The sequence below is a fragment of the Polyodon spathula genome, chromosome 5 (assembly GCF_017654505.1).
Source record: "Polyodon spathula isolate WHYD16114869_AA chromosome 5, ASM1765450v1, whole genome shotgun sequence".
Classification (NCBI taxonomy): Eukaryota; Metazoa; Chordata; class Actinopteri; order Acipenseriformes; family Polyodontidae; genus Polyodon; species Polyodon spathula.
Genome location: NC_054538.1, coordinates 51,106,685 through 51,130,280, shown reverse-complemented (window position 1 = coordinate 51,130,280; position 23,596 = coordinate 51,106,685). Strand labels below are relative to the sequence as shown.

Below are 23,596 nucleotides of genomic sequence, written 5' to 3'. Positions count from 1 at the left end.
TATCGGTCTCACTTGGCCACTAAAAGGTTTTCTCGGCTTTTTCCAATGAAAAAACCACTAGAGACCTGTGCTTGACGTCTTTTTGAAGATGTCAGACAGGGTCCGACATCGGACTAGAAAGGGAAAATTGTAATGTCTGACCTGGTCCGACAAAGGGTTAATGATTAACTATTTAATTAAAAGCAAAAACTTTCAAGATTTAGGCAGAACATTCATCACCAAACAACCATTTTATGGACTAGAAAAAGCTAGGTACTGTATTAGGTCATATATCACGATCAAAACCACTGTCACAATACTATGCACCATTGTTTATCACCCCTACTCAGAGGAAAATGGAGTTGTACATTTTCAGAAACATGAGTTTATATTAAAATGACAGGCATAAAAAAAAAAGACAAAAGTGTTCACATACCTTGAGTCCGTGAAGGACTCAATTGAAATCCAGAAGTACAGGGATCATTTTGAGGAGGAAAGAACTGTCTTTGCCCTTTGTGGGAATGGGGTCCTCCATCTCTTGCATGATAACTGCTACATGCCTGTTTCGCTGAGAAAGACACAAGACAATTTCAAGAGGAATGTCATGTCATCTGAAACATTCACTTCTAGGATACTACTTAATACTTGTATTATTTAAAGAATACAGTAGAACCTGTCATATCTGGTTTAATTGATTCCCGGGGTGCACTGGATATATAATAATGTTGTATCTCAAATGGAGTCATTATTCTATGCTGCAGTTGCTTATTTTTAGCTATTTCCGAGTTTTATGTTTTTTTTTGTTTTTTTTTCCGGGTTGTTTGCTTTTTATATACTGTATGAAATTATTGTTCTCGGTTACTTTCCAAAATGCTTAGGTGTCTTTTTCTGTCAAAATATGTATAGTAGTGACTCAACAGCACACTTAAGTTGTACCTTCTTACCACTGCTGTCTTCCACAATGAAATCCTTATGGTCATAGGCACCATCCTCTGGGGTTTTTGTGTGCAGGCATTTTTTTTAAATTTAGCCACAATTTGTAATTCTGTTTTAAAGCCTCCGTATCTTAACTGTAATACAGCTTTAAATCCTATGAACAAGCCTCCATTCCTAATTAAAAATCTTGTAAGCAAAGTTTCCAATAGAAACGTGGGAATGCGCTGCCATTCAGTAGTGGGGTGAAAGTATTCAGAACAAATCAATGATAAATGCAAGTCAGAAAGGAGGGACATTGCCCAGCTGCACGTCGAAAGGTAGTTTGTTTCAGTTTTTTTTTTGAAGTATGCTTTTTTTTTTTTTTTCTGTGTTTATTGGCTATACACCAATTTTATTTTTTTGAAATCGGAGTGTTTTGTCCATTAAAAAAGAAAATCAAAAGCCCTAATTATAACTTAACAATGTCAGGTACATCAGTGCATCTAAATCACCAAAATATAGTACAGAAAGTACACTATACGATACTTTACAAAACAGCATTCCACAAACAGTCAATGCCAAAGTAATCCATTGTTGTTTTTTTGCGCTGTTTGTGTTAACCCGAGACAGAAGCAACAACAGAAAGCACACACACAATCACAAACTGGCTTTGGAGGTCAGCAAAACAATCTTGTTTGAGCTTTTTAACAGTACAGTCATTTTATTAATCCATTGCTTTCTTTTATTTAACACGGTTAAACTGGGCAGTTATGTAAAGAGACAAAATGTAAAAAGTGAAAGTGAAGTCCCAAATGCACCGCCTTTTATTTATTTTTTATCTGCAACTGAATCCATTATGTCCTGTTAAGAGATTAATTTAACTGTTTTAGAACCTTAACAAAATGTGCAACGAGCAGTTTGCATCACTAAATGACACATGCCAGAGGTCCATACGTTAATCTTACAGGATCGGATAGGACAGGTTTTACTGTACGTTTTGTAAAAGGGAACAAAGGACAAAAACACAAGGCAGGAGAATGAGAAACAATGAAAAAAAAACTATAATATTTTAAAATCAAGCTATTTACTAAATTCAAAAAGCTAATTAGACACCAGATTATCACAACCAGATGGTGCTGTGGTCAGGACAGCCACCAGACCAGTGGACTTCAATGGTGTAACTTTGAACTGCATAATAGTGAGAGAACCAACAGATGGATAGAATTAGAAACTAAAAAGATTTTACTCCTAAACTTAAACAACCACAAGACCAAGGATGGCAGTGCAAGAATTAAACATTAAAAGCACCCTAATTTTATTTTTGTTGTGATGTTACTTAGAATAGAAGACTGCACCATTAAAGGAAACCAAGGAAAGCTATAGTTATAGCAAAATATCGACTATGTCAAGAAATAACTGCAATTGTAGTATTTGAAAAGGACAGTGGGTGGTGCCTAGTTCAAGAGGAAAGCCCTGTTTGTCCTCAAAACAACAGCACAGTCTTTGAGAGCATTTTAATATACACAGTAGATACATAGTGGGATAGCCTTGCTATTTATAAGAATTTAAAAGATTATTTATTAAAAGATATAAACACTTTTGTTAAGTTTAGTGGATTGGTTATATCTTTTTATTACTGGACAATTTAATAATGACGATGTCATATCAACCACCCCTTGCATGAAGACATTTCCCCTCCCCAAAACACAGAGGCGGAAGTGTTTAAATCAACACGTCATTTGTGTCAATTGTGTGTTTTTACTTCAAAGTGGTCATTCTGTGCCAATTAAGATTTCATTTTCATTTAATCAAAAATAGAGCAAAGAACTGAAAACGTGCATATCGGTACCATCTACATGTCAGACTCCATGGATATGTAAATAACACCAGTACCTTTACATTTTCACTTCCAAAATGTCTTCTTCAAAGGTATGTGGACATTTAAAGAAACATGTGTTATTGTATACATTTACACATCAGTCTGACAACTCCTTATGTGTAAATGTAAACAATAAAACTTCCAGTTATTTTCTTACCCATTAAATATACTGTATGTATTTTTGCTGTTCAAAGCTGGCTATCCATTTGGTCAGCCTCTGCTTAGACAGGACTTGACCATGGGATTTAGAAAAAAAAAAAAACGTTCAGACTGTCTCCAAGTTTTCATCCTGTCAAAGTAGTACGCCAGGGGCCGCACAAGGCAGAGAGTATGGAGCTGTCACTCTCTGTCAGACCAGAAAGGAGGTGGATGGAAAGCCTCCTATTCCACAGACTGGTTGACATGAAGTGCCGAGATCGTCAGCAACAAGGCAGGATTGTTACGGAGCGTAACCTTTGTCCTGGCCTCAATACAAATTAAGCAGGCTTTTGCAATTGAGAATGCCTGCATCTCGCTCACCCGCTTTGCGGCGGTGATAACAAGAAAAATGCTTTGAGCAATAAATATTTCAGCTCAGCTAAATGCATGGGCTCAAACGGAGGCTTCATGAGTGCATTAAGCGCCACGTTTACCCTCCAGCGAGGAAAAATGTCCTTCACAGACGGCTGAAGCAGCTGAGCACCTTTCAAAAATTGCCCGGGCAGGAAGTGAGCTCTTGGGGAGACAGAGTCAATCTTGACATGGCAAGTTGAAATAGCTGCCAGATAGACCCTTAAGGTAGAGGGGGATTTCCCCTCATTAATCACGTCCTGCAAAAATTGTTGTATTAACGCCATGGGACAGGTCGTGAGATCAACCTATGAGGCGGACACCACATCTGAAAGACTCCCCACTTGTACCTGTACTGGGAATGTGTGGACGCTGCTCTGGCATTTTGCAGGGTGTCAATAACCTTACCAGACAGACCCAAATAGCTCAAATGCAGTCGTTCAGGGGCCTGACCCAGAGCTACAGGCTCGATGGGTCGGAATGCCATAAGGTCTCCCTGCCTGACCGAGAAGGTCACAGTACTTGGGCAGTCTCCACGGCTGGTCGCTCAAGAGCTCCATCAGGGTTAATAACCAGTCTCCTGGGCCAATATGGGACTACTAGGAGCACCTTGGCCCGGTCCTGCCTGATTTTCTCCAAACACAGCGGGAGCATGGCGAGTGGTGGGAAGGCATATAACAGTTGCCTTAGCCACTGTTGTGCCGAGGTATCTATTGCCAGCGGGTCCCCGTCTCCTATTATGGAGAACCAGAAGGAACAGTGGGTTGATTCCTGGGAGGCAAAAAGATCTCTCTCTGCTCTCCCAAACCTCTCCCAAATGAGGCTCACCAACTTTGGGTGAAGTAGAGCTCCGTGAAATTCTTCTTATTTTTTATAATTTTCTGTTTTATTTTTCACAAATTTCATTTTATCCGCTAAAAATTGTTTTATTTTGTTTTTTTACAGATACTCACTAATAAAATAACTCAAATAGATGTATATAAATAAAAACAAAGTATACATCATGTTTTAACTATATACATTTTTTTATTAAACATTATCCGCTTTTTTTTATATTTTTAACATAAACAGACCTAGCAGAGAAAAATTCTCATTAGCGCCAGTAACAGTAATGTACATGAAGTTCCCACTCTCTTTAATTAACTGCCTATTTACAGTAAATAGTGCTGATGCCCTCTATAAAAACACATTAAGATAAAATAAAAAAAAATATATATATTTATACTGCTGTACTATTGTGGGGCTGTCATCATAATTGCACATACAGCAATCTACCCATTAAATAAACGATAGGAATAGTATTTCAATCCCATTCCACTGAAGCAGGGTTCCAGTATACAAGTTTGGAGATTCTCAGTATTTAAACATTAAGCAAAGCAGATTCATTCATTCAAAACCAAGTTTGGACCACTTGAAATAAAACAAAGAATTAGCATACTAATACAAAATACAAGCCATATTTTCCCCAAAAGGAATAAACAGCTAATGCTTAATGGCGGTATCAGCATGGCCCTGGAGTCCAAGAACACTACTAGATAGGAGGCTGCCTGAGAAGGCATGAGCTGGCTCTTGGCATTATTCACCATAAGGCCTAACCTTTGAAGGTGGCCGGTGACCAGTTCCACGTGTGCCTCTGCCTGTGCTAGAGACTGAGCACTGAGCACTGAGCACAAATTAGCCAGTTGTCCAGATAATTGAGCACTCTGATGGGGCCAGGACAGCTTCCATGCAGTTCGAGAAGGCACAAGGGGCTAGAGAGAGGCCAAATGGCAAGACACAGAAGTCATACGCTGTTCCCTATAAAGCGAACAACAGTTACTTCCTGTGCACTGGTTTAATGGGAATCATCTCTACGCAGGGTGGAAGAAACTATTAAGCCTCTGCGGTGAGCAGCCACATGCTGGTTAAGAACATCACCTCTGGCAGCAGGTGCAGCCGACTGTGTCGGTCTTTAAGGCTGCTGGGACCTAGGTCGAGCCAGCCCCTTCGTGGATTCCTGCACTGCAACATCTTGTCTACTGCTGGACCAAACGTATGCCTTGGAGTAATTGGGCTGCCCAGCTGTGGTGCTGTGTCTCCGTCTGGCACACGTTTCTGGGAAAGCCAAAGCTAACTACATGAATCTACCAGCGTAGCCAGGTGTCTACCTACAGCCTAACCGTTGAGCTTTGACACAAGTCAAGCAGGTTTTTGTTAACCAAGCACAGCTCAAGCAGCTGTTGTGGTGAGAGCCTGTGGTTCTCAGAGAGGGAAGAGGCTACCAGAATGCTGCTCTAGTTCCCTAGCCATGCGGCAAATGCACTAGCTGAATAAGGTATCTTGAGGATCAACTCAGAGACCTGGCACTGCTTGTTAGGGAAGGCAACGTCCTTGGATAGGAGAGCTATAATTACTCGCCTGGACCAACGTGTCAATAGAAGCCTCAACTGGCGGAAAATCGGCCAAGGCCAGCTTCTCCTCATCATGCACCTCATACAGGGCTCAGCAGGAGTAACGGACGCAGATCACTCCTTAGAGCTGTGGGATAGCCGTTTCTCACGTGTGTGCTTGGAAAAAGGGTCACAAAACCTGCAGAAGCTGCGATTTGCCAGTGCCTCTTTGACGTGCTCTGCCTCCAGGCAGTAACAGCACCTGCTGTTCTTGTCCTCTATAGGCAGACTGGTCTTGCATGTCACACAGTGATAAAACCAAGGCATGATGCAAGTAGCAAGCAATGCAGTGTACAGTACACAGTTGTAAAGTTGCTGCCTCAATCTGCCTATAGGTATTGACCGGGTGAGTCAAGACCCAAGAGGAGTCGATTCAGTGACTTCAGCACTGGGTTGGTACAGTACCGGGTCAGAACCGGGATGGTACCGTGTCAGTTCGGTACTGGTGTGGTGACTTTTAGCACTGGGTGGTACAAAAACGGCACTGGGACACTATTAGTGTGGCAACCTCGGTCCCACTTCGGTACCGGGTCGGGAGCAGGTCGATGACCTTGGTAACAGTACGGGTCCACCAGTTCGCAGTTACCACGGGTGGCAACATACAGGGCCACTGGCAAAACCACTCAGTCACCAACGCGAGACTGAGGGAAGCCTGCTTGTTAGAATGAACTAACAGCCTTTGCAATGGTGATGCTAAAAAAGCTGTCACCAAAACGGCATCAGATACTGTGGTTGAAATGAATTAAAGCAACAACGATCAAAGTGTGCATCTCAGTCCTGCTCAGTTCAGCTGAGCCCAGCAGTTGCCCTTGCTGCATGTGTGCTGAGCACCACATTGTAGACAGGCCTGAACGAAGGCACAAGAGAAAATACTTTCTCAACAAAAAACAGTAATTAAACAATAAAACATAAAAATGTCTCTTATAGTGCTAAAAACAAAAACTAGCGCAGTACGGTATGGTACAGGTACTATTACAAGGATGGCACCATACTGGATTTTTGGAATTTTGCAAAAAAATTGCTGAAATAAATAATTGTAGACATCTATTTCTTGTAACTTTTTTTCTTCATCCACAAAAGGAACTTTTAATACACAAGATTATTGCTAACATTATTTGTTTTTGAGAAATTTCTAGAAATGACAAATTTCCATTGGGTATGTAAATTTTTGGCTACAACTGTACATATACACCATGGATGTCAAGTCTCAAGGTTTACCCATGATGCTCACGGTTTTTCACAATTTTGAAACGTCTCACGGCCATGCAATGGATTCTCACGTTTTAATAACATTTTAATAATGTTGACCAATAGTAATAATCACATTCACACACTAACGGAAGATTTTATTAAAACTGAAAACATTCACTGTTAAATGTCATTTTTTTAGTGTGTGGCGTTCTTGGTTTTATTTATTTAATTTCGTCTCCACAAAAGGAGCAAAAGCAGACAGTATTTTCTTTTCATGACTAGCTACAGTTGTGTTTTTTTTTTTTTTTTATGTACTGCATTCGTGTCGTTGCTTCGTCCTTAAGTCAAGGTCAGTGGCGTAGCTGTCAGCCATGTGCAAAAATCTTGCTCTGTCACCAGCACCGCCACCCCCCACCCCACCCCCCCCTTCCAAAACAAAATGGTCTGGTCTAGGTTAAGGTTTTTCATCAATCCCAAGGTTTGTCAGCAGGGGTTTCACTGGTTTCACTTAGGGGTTGACATGTATGATACACACACAAGAATGTAAGTAAGATTTACAAAACAATATTAGGAAAGATCGTGTATTAAACATTAAGTTCACATTATTATTCTCTCTCAGGTTTACAGAAAATAATGTACAAGAAGAGTTCCTCACAGCTGATTTTTAACAATTTGTGTACATTTATAAACATGGTGCCCAGTGGCTCTTCTCATAAAAGCACTGGTTCGAATCCTGGATGCACTTGGTTGCCAAACCTGGCTGGGGACCCACAGGGAACAATGCATTTGCGCTGTAATCTGTGATTTTTAGTCCTTCTGCTCTGCAAGTGGGTGAGCCAACATTTGAACAGGGGTAAAATAAACAAACAATTGGTCACAATTTAATAAATAATAAACTATGTGATTTGTTGTTCTTTAATAACCAAGAAGTTGGATTCAAAATGAATGTAAGATTACTAAGCAGATTTTTTAAAATTAATCTTATTATAAGTTTTCAAATACTTTCAACTGCTTTATTAGAATACTTTTTTGAATGGATTACTTGTAATATAAAAATAATGCATTGTTTTTGCAACTGGTGGTAAATTATTTAAAACATTAACCACAAATAACAGTTCTGAATTCTGTTAACTAGTCAGCGATAATAAGCATCTAATCTAAAAATTAGATTAAACATGGATACACTCACTATTTGGCAGTTATATAAATTCCATTTTCAGTTGAAACTGCAAGCACCTTCCGGCTTTGAGTGTGTCTGTGTTTCAAAGCAGCACAGACTGGAAAGAGTACAGCAGATGAGAGCTGCAGGAGTTGGCAGCAGCAACAAAGCCACAAATAACATGGCACTCTTCGATATCTCTTTCCTTTGTGTCTGTCAAAAGCATGTGGTAGATCGATACACCAGTCCACTGTCCACCACTCATTAAAAAAGCTATAATATTCAGTGAATATGTAGGCGTTATCCTGTGAACAGAAATCCAGGATGGAGCAGGTGGTTTCTTGGCACAGATGTGAAAATCCTAGAAAGGAACTATTTTCATGCCATTTGCTGATGAAGCAGATGTGATACTGACCATAGCAATCCTTCATGTATTTTCAAATATGTAGTTATTTGAACAGTGAAGCTTTTTCGATAGAATAATTACATGTAACGGCAATGCATTAAAAGGGTAATGGTTTTTAAATGTGCTCAAAAATCTTTAAAAACCCTTCAAACCTTCTAAAGGGCCTCTTGGTTTGCTCTCGATGTTTCTCCTCTTTCTGATGCATGTACTGGTGATGATAGTTTTCAGGTAATGAAACTTGGTAACCAAGGACATCTGTAGAAATCATAAGAGATAATTATTATTACAATCATGCTCATAAATTACTATTTGAAACCAAATCTACAAATCAAAATTCTGTCTTTTTGCAACTTATTATTAGGAATATTCCTGAAAGGGTGGCTTGTGTCTCACTGGAAGGATGGCAACCCAACCACTAGCACTATGCTGGGTATAAGTATGTTTGAACATTCTCCATAGCCATACTAATAATTACACCGCCTAAATTGACATATTGTGGCTGTAATAAAGAATTACACATGAACAGTCTGAGCTTGTGTTTACGAGACATTAGCAGTTGAACTAGTGGCAACGGCTTCACAATACATAGCTCACTATACTGGGATGTAATTGCTCCTACTGAAGCAGGTGTGTGCAACTTTTGAAAAAAAAACTAGGGACAAAATGCTGAAAAAATCTAGTTGCCCGTCTTAAAAATCTAGTTGCCCCCTCCCCGTCACACAAAAACACACAAAAAAGTAGAATATAAACTTGTAGGATTTTGGTTTTATTTATAGTGAACAGAATCAATCCGTGATTAACAGGGGCGGATCTAGCCTTATAGCTTGACTGGTTCACTAAATTCTTCAAAATACACAAAAGGTTCCCTGTGACCCCACCTCACCTCAACAAATTTATTTAAATGTTTCTTTCAATACAATTTTGAACACATTTGCTAGTACACTTAAGTAACACGCTACGTGTACAACTAAAATAAGCAATACTTAGAGTTAACCAAACATACTGTAAAAAAAAAAAAAAAAGCTTCTGTCTGTTTTTTTCCCTAATCTTTTTCTATAAGCTGAATTCAACTCCTGATGTCCAAATCATTTAGTTTGCTGCATCACAGATAAAATTAAAAAAAAAAATCACTACCAACTATTGCTGTTGGTTTGTGGAATTCAGATTTTTCTTGACGTTCTTTCAGTTTTGTATCCGCTGAACCCCAGATTTTTAAAGGATATGTCTATAACCTGTATAGTTTCTCTGCATTTTTTACTATTCCACTACCGTTACAGTAATCTTGTTCAACAAGAAGCAGTATGCAGGGATGCCCACCCATATAGCTTCTGGCTTAACACAACACAGCACTAAGGAAGCCTGCTGTCACTGTGACAGCCTTCACAATAGTACTGCAAGCAGAGACCAGAGTGGCAACGAAACACTGTGGGAATGACTGCAGGCAATCAGACCCGAAGCAGAGCCGTGCCCAACACCTACTAGTGAATCGGAAAGGTAACCTTGTTCACTGTACAAAGTACCGGCAAGAACAGGAGCAGGTCTGGGACCTACAGTTACCACAAAAGCGATAAAGGGACGCCCGTATAGAATGTTTTTTGGCTAACCATAGATGGAAATTCAAGGAGAGCCCACTGCTAGAGCCCTAACAGTCTTCACATTAACTCTGCAAGAAGATCTTAATGTGGTACAGAGACACTGTGGGAAAAGCTGCAAGCAGCTTGACCCAGCTCGCGCATCTCCGTCAAACTACAGGTAATGTCACATCGGGAAAGGCATTCCATGCGTCCCATGCTGTCGTCTTGCCTTTTCCAGCAAAGCACGAGACTGCGTCACACCCTGAAACATTGGCAGTGCCTTTGCTTTCCATGAACCTAATGCTGATGCAATGTCATATGCAGCAATGTACCTCAAGTGTCTGCCTACACTAAAGAATATTCATTCTTTAGTAGCTGGAATGTGTTGTATGTGAGACACTATGATTGCAATCACATCTGTGTCTGCTGTCCTGACCATGATCTGATGTTCATGGTGTGCTGCATCTGACACATGCAACACTATGCGCGGGTCTGCATCTTCATGCATACATGGCTCTGTGGTACTTTTGTCCTCCCTAACGGGTGAACTCAGTACTAGTTCATCAAGAGTACTGTACACTTCTTTGCCATCCGCATGAATCAAGGCAACTTGTTCTGCTAGAAGATGGAACAGTTCTGTTTTGTTTTCATTCACAGACAGAAAGCTTTGCCAATTTCCTGGCACATGTGAAGAGGGAACCACCCTTCTTCTCATGCCTGTACCTCTTTTCTCTCACATAGCTGTCTTCAGACTGCCCAGTTTAAACACATCCCAAACAATGTACAACCTGTCCACTGACTGTAGTTGTGTTATGATGTATGGCATAAATACAGCATCTATGTAATCCTGGAATGTCTTCGATGCGCCTGTTGACAACATTTGAACTACTACAGCACTGTCCAATACAGCTACATTCACTTGTAGGCTGCCTTCTGGAGCATGGGAAATAGCCTCTAGTTACACAAGATCTGCTTTTGTGCCAGATCGCATTTCACCCAGCTTAGACAGTGATGGGGGTGAAAGTTGATTTTCATGTGTGAAAAACTGCTCCAGATTACAATCCAGAGACTGGCATGCAATGTACAGCCGTGAGCAGCGTTCTCTCTAAGCTTTCCAGAAACTGAGGAACTTGCCGTTTTGACTGAGAAAGGTTAAATTATCAGTGGGAAACCTTTGGCTATGCATTAACCCTTTTAATATATTTTTTGATGCATTATATAATTTTGAAACAATATTCCAACACAAGTATCTTAACAATTTTACAATTTACTTTAAATTTAAACATGACATTTACTGTGGGTCTGCCTCTGATTTTGAATCATCCTCTGATCCTATGCAGCCCTGTCAGTTGTTATCATAGATATAGACCGCATGCTTAACTGGTGGCCTGCATAAAATTGCTTTATACTACTGCATAAAACACTGGCATCTGCACTGCCTTCAATTGTAACCATCTTTAGAGCTACTAATTGTTCCATTCTTGGGAATACCAAATTCCGTTTTTCAAAAATGGCCAATTCCATTTGTTCCCACTTTATATCAACATATTAATAATTAAATATGGCATTTGAAAATAAATATAATGTTGCTAGTTAAAATAAGTAAATGTAATACATTACCACAATTATTATTTTTTTTTTTTTTTCAAATCAGACTCTTGTTGCTGTAATAGTAAGTAAAGCACCTGAAGACACTTCAAACCTGTCATAATGTTTACAGACATCACTTGGCTCATTGCTGGCATTTAAAATAAGCAGGAAAACATAAGAATTATATTACAACAGTTCAGAAAACCAAATGTCCAGCACAGTTGTGAGAATCGTATTTAGTCTTCCACTAACACAGCAGTTCAGTCTACAAATAAAGGTGTTTTGAAAATACCTGTTTAGCTTATTGCTGGCATTTACAATAACAATAAATATGAAACAGTTTAGTAACAGTGCAGCAATGGCATGTGAGAGTAATCCTATGTACAGTACTCCACCAATTAAGTTTAGCGTTTTACTGGCGTTATAATAACCAGGATAAAATATGAAACACTGATAAAGGCATGTTGAGTGACTCGTTGCTCTGAAACAGGTTCACTGCTATATAATTACCTGATTGTAATTTAAATAGCTCCCCTTTTAATGTAAACACACAATTAATCCTCTCAATTGTTTCTTTCCTAATTCTGCAGTGTTGTTTGCAAGATTGAAAAAGAAGCATGTCTCCAGACCGAATGTCTTTATGAAACCAACAGTGTGTACTGTAGTGACTACATCCTTTACACAGTAAAGTGATGAGTTTCCTTTAAGGATTATATAGCTAGAAAAACCATTTTGAGCTATTTTTCTTCGTCGTCAGAAAATAAAATTCAATTAAGAAACGGCCGTGGTTTAAAATTGCTAATTATAGCTTCATTAAAGGCAGGTATCGTGGAAAGAAATAAACTAAACAATAATGAAATATGCAATTAATTTAGTTTACTTCGGGAAAGCTCCACCTTGAGCGCAGTAGCTTAGGTCTTAGTTTTTCAGCATATAATGCAGTGCTTTGTCATTGTTGCTGTCTTATTTGCTTTCTTATTCTCTACGTGTTCACTGCTGGAATTATGATATTTAATAGTATTGACTCGTACATGTTAACGCAAATTACAGCAAAACTTTGAGAATATTAGCGCACCATCCTCATATAATCAGATTTTTTTTAGCTCTGTCTTACTGAAACACTGCTCTTTTTTCTTCGTTGGTGCAGCCGCCAAGTTGAGTTTCAGCAGACACATGGAGTGAAGTCACATGATGAATGAACTCGCAAAAAATAAAAAAAATGGACATGGTTTGTCTTCTTCATTACTATACACTTAAATGTGTATTTTCGACTAATGTGCTGATTACATTTTTACCAGGTTCAGAAAGCTTGAGATGATTTCTGAAATGGTTGTTTTTTAAAAGGGGAATAAAACAAAAAGTGTCAAAATATGATTTTTATTTATTTATGTTTACTGGACTATTTACACTTCTAAATAGTGCCGGAAGATTGTGCGTCACTGATTTTAGCATTCAATTATATGACGAGTTAAAAACTGTAAAGTTCATGAGCAGCACCGAGCAGCACTCTCTATAGAGGCAGAATGGCCGGGCGCCTGCTTCGTCCACCCTGTACCAGTAGATTCGCTGGTGCCCGAGCGAGCTGTGCACTAATGTGACGTGCATTTTTCAGAGGGTGCAAGACAATCAGCTGCAAGTCATACACAAATACGCTTGTGTTAATGCTTTGCATGAATGGTCTTAAAAAAATAGGTTTACATCGAGAGGTTGAATTTATGATAATAACTTGCAAAAGTTAGTAAACTGAGTGCGAAGGTTGTTGCCAGTTACTGCGAAAAATGCGCGCATTTTAGTCTAAGAAGGAACGCTGGCTGTGAGAATAAAGCACAGTCATCCTTCAGAGCTGCTTTGGAGGAGCTATTTTTAGGGAAAACAGTGGTAACTTGTGCAGTGGTTCTGTAACTGGTTTGAAGACAGTGACCAGAGCTATAACATCCTTTGAACAAGACACCTGTACACTTGGCACTTGTTCATCGTGTTTTGTGGATTCTTTGCTGCTTCTGGTGTCCTCAAGTTCTTGGATAAGCCGGGATACCTCTGATCCTGCAATCATTCAACATCTAAGTGCTACTGGATTATCAGTCAGCCCTACTGAGCCTCCATCTGCTTTCACTAGGGCGCTGACTTGTTCATATGCCTGGTCCAGCAATTGCAGAGAATGGACGCTTTGTCTTGTGTGCCACAAATCCTCCTAAGCAAAACTCATAGATTGCCGGGTGCCTGGTTGATAAAGTGCACATCTCTCTGATGTGGACCCAGAGCCATCTGCTATAATTGATGTAGTTCAGAGCAAAAGACCCATGGAGTTAGCAGTGCTAATGTTTCCATATACTTCCTGAAACTGCCCCTCAGAGAGATGCCACTAGGTTTAGTACGCACAGCTCTAGCTCTAGGACTTAGTGACCAGTACTTAAATTGAGGACTTTCTGCTCAAGTTTTCTTACACCAATTGTTGAAAACCAAATGCTGTTCTCCGTGTGGCACAGATTGCACATGTTATACACCCGACACTGCAAGATGTAGGGGGCGGCTGCTGTTGTCTGTTGGGCATGTCTTGTTCTTGTGAGGAGTGTGTCCTTGATGAAAGAATCAGCTACTCCAATTCTAGCAATACCAGCACTACTGATAGCATTTGTCCATCATCTGCCCTCAAGCCAGACTCCTAGGATCTTGAATGCTGTCATTTCAATATGCAGTCCGCCAAACATGATGAGGAATTTTTCTTCCCCATGCATGTCAGGAAAGTTCCACTGGATAGTTTTAGCAATAGCAAACAGTGGCTGCAAAGAATGTCCTTAAGAATATATAATAATAATAAACTGAACAAAAATATAAACACAACATGTAAAGTTTTGGTCCCATGTTTCATGAGCTGAAATAAAAGATCCCAGAAATTTTCCATAAGCACAAAAAACTTATTTCTCTCAAATTTTGTGCACAAATTTGTTTATATCCCTGTTAGTGAGCATTTTTCCTTTGCTAAGATAATCCATCCACCTGGCAGGTGTGGCATATCAAGAAGCTGAATAAACAGCATGATCATTACACAGGTGCACCTTGTCCTGGGGGCAATAAAAGGCCACTCTAAAACGTGCAGTTTTGTCAGACAACACAATGCCACAGATATCTCAAGTTTTGAGGGACTGTGTATCTGGCATGCTGACTGCAGGAATGTCCACCAGAGCTGTTGCCAGAGAATTGAATGTTCATTTCTCTACCATAAGCCGCCTCCAATGTCGTTTTAGAGAATTTGGCAGTATGTCCAACCAGCCTCACAACCGCAGACCATGTGTAACCATGCCAGCCCAGGACCTCCACATCCGGCTTCTTCACCTGCGGGATTGTCCGAGACTAGCCATTCAGACAGCTGATGAAACTGTGGGTTTGCACAACCAAAGAATTTCTGCACAAACTGTCAGAAACCGTCTCAGGGACCGTCTCGTCGTTCTCACCAGGGTCTTGACCTGACTGCAGTTCGGCATGGTAACCGACTTCAGTGGGCAAATGCTCACCTTTGATGGCCACTGGCACATTGGAGAAATGGGCTCTTCACGGATGAATCCCGGTTTCAACTGTACTGGGCAGATGGCAGACAGTGTGTATGGCGTCGTGTGGGCGAGCGGTTTGCCGATGTCAACGTTGCTGATGTCAGTGAGTGCCCCATGGTGGCGGTGGGGTTATGGTATGGGCAGGCATAAGCTACGGACAATGAACACAATTGCATTTTATCGATGGCAATCTGAATGCACAGAAATACTGTGACGAGATCCTGAGGCCCACTGTCATGCCATTCATCTGCCACCATCACCTCATGTTTCAGCATGATAATGCACAGACCCATGTTGCAAGGATTTGTACACAATTCCTGGAAGCTGAAAATGTCCCAGTTCTTCCATGGCCTGCATACTCACCAGACATGTCACCCATTGAGCATGTTTGGGATGCTCTGGATCGCCGTGTACGACAGCGTGTTCCAGTTCCCGCCAATATCCAGCAACTTCGCACAGCCATTGAACAGGAGTGGGACAACATTCCACAGGCCACAATCAACAGCCTGATCAACCCTATGCGAAGGAGATGTGTCGCGCTGCATGAAGCAAATGGTGGTCACACCAGATACTGACTGGTTTTCTGATCCACGCCCCTACCTTTTTTTTTTTTAAGGTATCTGTGACCAAACAGATGCATATCTGTATTCCCATTCATGTGAAATCCATAGATTAGGGCCTAATGAATTTATTTGAATTGACTGATTTCCTTATATGAACTGCAACTCAGTAAAATCTTTGAAATTGTTGCATGTTGCGTTTATATTTTTGTTCAGTGTATTATCATATATTAAAATATTTCAAATTAGGAATCTATACTAAATTGCAGAACAAAAAAAGCATCAGTTGACACAGAAAGCAGGCATGCAATCCATTACAAGACATGTGTATCATAGAAGCTGAAACAATATTCTATATTTATAATTAATTAGGGTCTTCAAAATATTTTTAATAAAGCAATATCTGTAGTTTAAACAGAGCAATTTGATTTTAAATATATGGGATTTAGAAAAAAAAAAAAAAAATTATTGATTAAAAAAAAAAAAAAAGTATTGGTTTCAATTACGGTGACCAGATGACACTGCCAATTGAGTTCCATATCCAGAAATGTTCAGCATGGGTCAATATATAATTGTACCAAATTTCATGCTTCTAACCCAAAGAGCAATTTTTTTTGCCTAACCACACCACTACTGGAAGAGATGACTTTTGGGGTGCAGCGGAAGCTTCCGACACTATGGAGCAGCAGAGAATCACAGTGCCCGAGATTTGTTTGTTTGACTTATTATACAAGTGTTTTCTTTTGTGCCTGAGTTCGACTCTGTTGGCTCTTCAACGGTAATTTTCGTCTCCAGTCTTGCAATAGCTGGTTTGCTACACTATTATTCTGTAACTTTATTTTTGTTTTTCAGTATAATCACGCACAACAGGACTAAATTTAAAAAAAACTTCTTCATTAACATATTCAACAGCTCAAAGGATGGAACTTAAACTGGTCAAAATGTGGAATGTAAAAGAAAACAAAAACCTTGTGGAGTCTAGTTTGTGCAATCAACACAGACATGCCTCTTCTGAACATGTGCTGTGCACTTACCACAGCTGTGGTTGTGTTTGTCTCTGCAGCACTTTCAATGTCACGATCAGTAACCTCATTGGGATTAGAGTAAGTTTCATCACTGCCTTGGTTTGGTGTATTTTCATGTCCAGATTTGTCTTCTGATAACCCCTGAAAGTACTGCAAGACTTGCTGTGCTGTCCTACGTTGTTTTGGTCTTTTCATTTTCACAGTATTTCTACAGTTGTTGATAAATAAATCACGTCTGAAAAAGTCTCCTGTTGTAGCTATTCAAAATAAATGCAAAGCTTTTAAATTCCGCAGCTCGATCATGTGATCAATCTGATGTGCACGAAGCCAAACCCACTGTTTTTACTATGACGGTCAAAATGACAGCTCTGGTAGTTCTAGTGTTAAAAGGCTTTTTAAATGGTTTTTAAGAAAAATAAAATTAAGTTCTTGTTTCAGATATCTTTAAGTTAGGTTAAAAGTGTTTAAATCTAAAAAATACATTTGATCACAACACTAATAAACAGTTTGATACAAAGAATATATCTTCTGCTCAGAAACATTTCACAGATCATAGAAAACATTTTTTTTACCCCTATCCTGGTGCCACCTTAAGTAACAGAAAATGTATTTTAATATAAAGTTAAATAATATTTCATGTTCTAACACCTATCTGGTTGAAAAATCACAAATAATGGAACAATATGTACCAAATTACATGGGATACAATACTTGATGTAACATGAATAAAAATTAGACTACAATACCAAAAAACAAATCATTGGAAACCAAACAGAAATCTAACTTTCTAATACATTAAGATTACTCAAAGTGTTCTGCCTCTATATACAAAAACTTTAAAAAGTGACGTTACCCCACATTAGGTAACCGCCAACACATGGCCAAAAAGTTTTGTATAAGTCACTACTCAAATGGCTGCTGTGATATAAGGCAGTGACGCTGTAGCGTTGACAGTTTTGTTAAATAAGTGACACAAAAGGGTTAATTGTTCGATATCCACAATCGAACCTGATCCAGAGAATTTAGTCAATAACCCAGTGTCAGTCTTTATCATAGGGAAGGCAAAAACATGATCCCTATATGGCAGCCATATTAGGTTACAGCTTAAAGAGAAGGGTGGCGTTCGATTTAGCATAAATATGAAGTTGCAAGCTGAAATGGTTTACAAGTTATTGGCAGTTGTGGAAGCAGCAGACTTGCTAATTCATACAAGCCCCCTACCAGCGATGCTTAATTATTACAATTTCAAAAATAAAACACAAACTTGGAATCAAGAAACCACCATTAATTTAACCAGCATATTCCCATTACATTGTATGACAATGCCAGTATACCTACATTTCCTTCCAGGAGTTCCCCTTCAGAACATCCAGCATGTGACTGCAAGTACTTTAAGTGGAATAGCTTCCCATCAAACATTTCCCATGGCATCAGATCAGCCATCCTAAATGGAAATCCACATGAGCTGTTGGCTGCAATAAGTATCGTCAATCCTCGGACAAACAGGGAGCCAAGATGTACTGCTCTGGAGTCCACACAGGCTACCTGAAAAATAACAAGATATAGAATTAAAGGGTGCACTTCCTACCTGCAGATATAATCCAGTGATAAAACGCAAGGTTATTATCATAACCCTGCTTCCCTGAAATAGAAATGTAGCCATTATCAAATGGGATATATCTCTTATAGCCCGAATTATCTGAGCACATATCAAATCTGCTCCTTTATGAGCCTCAGACATCATCTCCACCCCCAGGAGATAAAGATGAGTGACACATAAGGCTCAGCACCATTTTCTTTCAGACCTGCTGGTTTGGAGTGAACGCAGCGACCTTGAAGGGTAATGGTTACATTTCTATTTATGATAATAACCTACATTCCCTTTCAAGTATGAAATGTATCCATTACCAACTGGTATTCACTACCCAAGCCATTGCAAGTGAAGGATTTGGAGCACAGGCAGATGTGCTAAAAAGGAAGATAAACTGCCTTTAGCATTCTAGCCGAGGACCAATAAGGATCCATGGCACATGGTCCACAGTAGTGAGGTAGAACCCTCATGCAGTGTATATGCTGCAAGGTTAAACTGAGCATTTAACACCAAAAAGGGTGTATGGCTAACTGCCCCAGATATAAAGTGGAACACAAAACCAGGGATCTGCTGATCTACAACATTCAGTTGGCAGAATCTGGTAAATGTATGAGGCGTGCTCTTAATGGACTTTACTCATATAAGCAAATATTTTTACTTTAAGTTTAACTGCTCTCAGTTGAACTCGCTCTTAAATGTAATTATTTACTGTATTCCTTATTTTGCTTTTATATGAAACTGACCTTATTTTCTACTGTTTATACTGTACTTTATCTGTAATATGCTGTTCTATAATGTGATATTTTGTAAGGTGATACTTTTGACTCACCTACCTGAGCATTATTATTTTGGTGGAAATACTTGGTTTCCTCTACCTATTGACTTCCTGTGTCACAGGTTATAGGAACCCATCTGACCCCATAGTTTCCTTGGTGACTATAAGGCTCAAGTAAGATATTATTAACTGTAAATGGGTTGAAGAAAATACTTTCAGGATGTTACAATGTTGTGGCTGGAAAACAAAAAATCTACAGCTGAACTGAACAATAAATGACTTGTGAGAACGTTATAATAGAATTGTTGTCACACCTTTGAGATATGCCAGTTCCTGCCAAGCCTAAACCAAATTTTTCACCTGGATTATCCACTGTTATGTTAAAAATCGCCCATTGTTTAAGTATGTTATAGCAGTTTACGGGACATGAAAATAAATATAATTTATAAGTAAAAGGAAAATATGAAACAGGTGTAATAACACAAGTCTAAACCTGCCTAAATTAACAAAGTAATGCCTTATCAAATAGAATAGCGGAAAATAAGGCCCTTTATTCATTCACACAAATTTTAAAATGCCTTCATATACCACCAGACCTGAAGATATAAAAGATTAATAATGACCAAAAACAAAAGGACATAGACCTTGGATGCATTCATATTACAACTACTTTTAAAAAGATAAAAATCATGATGCAACTGTAATAATTACAGTAATGCAACCCTCATTCAAATAAATATTCCAACCTTATCTGGTTACATGATTTTATCTGCAGGTACTTAGGTTTAGATCAAAATGACTACGAGTCACTGCAAAGCAGCTGCCTTCAAAGTTAACCATTCCTTTTCATTAGGTGCCGCTGTGATAAAGAGATAAGACGGACAGATTTCGGAGTTGGTGCTTACAGATTGTTGAAAGATCTGCTTGCCATCTGTTTGGAGCCATTCACACTTTAAAATAACAACAACACCGAAATCCTGCTGGTGTTGTTATTTCCACCTCAGTCCCCTTTAGTAACGACATGTAAATGCAGCATGACTAAACAGGAGCCAGGCTGTAAAGGTATCTGTAGAGGAGGAACTGGAAAAGCTAGTTCTTTGTGCCCAGTAGTAAATATTTAGTGTTAAACAGCTCCCTGTTTATATTCTGTTTATATTCTGAGAAAACAGTTTTTTAGCTATGATTAGGACTGAAAATCAATGCCCAGTGGTTTTTTGATGACCATGACTACTGGTATTTTTTTGTGTGCACTGTAAGCTTTTAATGAGCTCAACCCAAACAATACATTTTATATTGGGCTATTCCTTCATATGTTAGACCTGTGTTCACCTCTGTTGGTAAGTGGTAAGAGTGTTTCATTTTAGAGACCTCCATACTTTTTATGCTGGGTAAAGAAAGTCAGTTACATCTCCACCTAACGCAAGCCTGTGTGAGCATTATTGTGGGTTGTAAAGAGGAAATCTTAGACACAGCACTGTTGTAAAACAAACATTTTTTTCTTTATTTGTTTATTGGAAAAATGTAAATATGCTTCTTGTTTTGAGTGATTTTTTGTTTGTATCAGTAAATATTTGTACTAATTTAGGAAAAAGTGCATTCTTTTTTATTTATTTATTTAATTTAAATCTTAGTTAGCATCAGTAATGACAGACGTTCGAATTGGGTACTGTAGCACACGCGAGTGTGTTCTGGGAGGGAGTTCACTTAAATGTGCTGTGTAAATGACACTTAAGAATAGATTTCAGACAGAGTGCAATCCCACTTTCTTTTAACTGCAACTTTTTTCAGAGAAAAAAAATTAATAAATTTTACTCAACATGTTTCTCAGTTGTGATTGAGATATACAAATGGCTTAACGGGTATCAGTTGAAAAGTTGGACTAAAACACCGAAAATCAGAAGTCCTAGTTATAGACTTCAAACATAACAGGATTATACAATAGACAATACTTTTCGGGTTCCCGAGTGGCGCATCCAGTAAAGGCGCTCTGCGCGGAGTGCATGATGCAACCTATAGTCTCTAGATCGCAAGTCACTGGGGGTTCCTAGGGGGCGGCACACAATTGGCCGAGCGCTGCCCGGGTAGGGAGGGATTAGGTCAGCAGGGCAATCCACGGTTCACCACGCACCAGCAACCCCTGTGGCTGATAGGGCGCCTGCAGTTCTTCAGTGGAGCCATTCAGATCTGTGTTGTCCTCTGGCACTATAGGTCTGGTGGCTTGCTGTGCATCCACACTGCAAAAAATGATGGATTGGCAGGAGCACTTTTCGGAGAATGTGCGTTTCAGCCTCTGTTTCCCAAGTCACCAGGAGGGGGGGTGTTGCAGCAGTGAAAAAATAATTGGAAATTCCAAATTGGTAAACCGGGGTAAAAACCACTGGTGACGACTAAATACTTTTCAAACATTACTGGCTGTTATTCTGAGTGGTAACAATCGGTACCTTTATATACAATTTTTTTTTTTTTTAAACAGTATTGAGGGGAAGTTTGAAATGGGAGACTAAATTGCCATTACACAGCAAACAAATAATAATGGGAATTCCTGTATTCGAATTTAATATGCACTTTTTTATCCATTGTTTGCTTCTCAAAAATAGCCTGCGTCTTAAATTTGAGAACAGTAGTGATGCGTGTATTAAAATCATCAATAAAAAACATGATTACCCAAGCACACAAGCAGCAACGACGAACCAAAGGGTTACTGCCCGATCTCAAATCATCCATGACATACAGGCAGCCATTTTTAAAAAAGCGTCATTAACTTCCTGAGGAACTCAAAGTGAAGCTTTTACAATTTCAGCATTTCTAACAAACAGTACCAGTTTGGACAGATCGAAAATGCTGATCAGAGGTCACAAATTGGGAGAAAAACAGGTGTGAGTAATCATGACAGGACATGAGAAGCAGCACATAACTGTAATGCTCTGCGTGACAGCAGACAGCTGCAAACTGCCTCATTATGTATAAATGAGATTATGTCTTTGTAAATGCTTATTTATTTGATGTATTTTTTCCTGAAATTGAGGGTGGAAAATTTGGGCTGCGTCTTAAATTCAAAAGGAATACAGGTAGACTTTTAAATTAAACACCAAAAACTACTTTTACATGGACGGTAAGAGCTGACAATTCCGAAAAAGACAGGAAATTGTCAGGTAAGGTTGCCACTAACAAGGCTTTCCAGCACACACTGCTTAACTGGTACAGTAGGTGGGCTCACGTCAGACAACATGTGTAGTCATCACTGGGCAGGTGAGGTCAGATGTAAAATCAGAACCACCATGTTTTTTTTCATGTTGTCATAGAATTATATGTGAATGGGAAAAGTTAATTAGAAAAGTTGGAATATTAACAAATCTGGTTATGTGATGTGCTTGACTTACTATCTCATGTGCAGAACACAATATCTCATGCACAGGACTTATAGTTAGTACTATATAGATATTAAGTTGTGTACACGAGATTGTAGCCTCCCTTTTTAATTTACACTATGTCCCTTTAGGGGTTCAGTAGTTATGAGATCATTGAAAGGAGACAAATAATATGTTACACAACCATTTTCCAACCAATTGAACTTTATAGTTCTTTCTTATCCATTTATGACAGTGACTCTTCTACAGGATATCTATTAGGCTGTTTCAGAGAACTTTTGAATCCTCAGCAACCCACTGGTGACTACCATGTTGTCTGAAGTGAGCCCACCTACTGTACCAGCTAAGCAGTGTGTGCTGGAAAGCCTTGTCAGAACATGGGTGAAGTAAGAGCGCAGTGGCATCACCTTTTTTCAGAATTGTGAGCTCTTACTGTCAATTAAAATGTAGTTGTGTTTAATATCCACTGTTTTTTTGTTGGAAGGCTGATTTTAAAACATGATATTTATATGTAGTGGAAAGTAGATCCCTCCATTTAGATTATAGTCCTCTCTGTATATCTTAAAGGAAGTTTTTGGTTTGCTATTTTTGTTTTTTTTGTTTGTTTGTAGTGCACTTCTTAGTTTTGGTATAAGGAAAATAATCTACTATTATAACAAACACTCCCAAGTAGGACCACATTTTAGATACATCTAAAATGCCTGAAACCAGGCACTGCTTAAGCCTGCCTGCCGCAAGTCTGAGCGCAAATGGAGGTCATCTGGACTAACAGTTCACAGATTTGGACCGATCACCTCAGTAGCTACAGGCACGCGCTCGCTGCTGCCAGGGTGAAGTACTTCTCTGAAATCATATCTATGGGACATGTTAAACCAAACATTCTCTTCAAAACAACTGATCAAATCCTGCATCCAACCGTCGTTAACTCCACCTCCCATTCATCCTCATCTCTTACCTGCCATGATTTTTCCTTTTTTTCGGAACAAAATCGACACCATTTATTCTACTCTCCTGCCACAAACCCAGTATAGTACTTGACCCCCTTGACTCCCCTCAAA

The 23,596-nt window shown here is 39.2% G+C and overlaps 1 protein-coding gene across 2 annotated transcripts in view; it reads right to left on the bottom strand.

The window, feature by feature from the left end:
- Window positions 1-23,596, bottom strand: part of fam120b (family with sequence similarity 120B) — a 61,316-nt gene that overhangs the window by 5,482 nt on the left and 32,238 nt on the right. For both annotated transcript variants that reach the window (XM_041250730.1, XM_041250731.1), the window contains exons 7-9: window positions 18,143-18,349; window positions 8,660-8,762; window positions 416-547 (exon numbers count right to left, since the gene is read on the bottom strand). In XM_041250730.1, coding sequence (XP_041106664.1) covers window positions 416-547; window positions 8,660-8,762; window positions 18,143-18,349 — 442 coding nt within the window. The remainder of the gene's footprint in view (window positions 1-415; window positions 548-8,659; window positions 8,763-18,142; window positions 18,350-23,596) is intronic.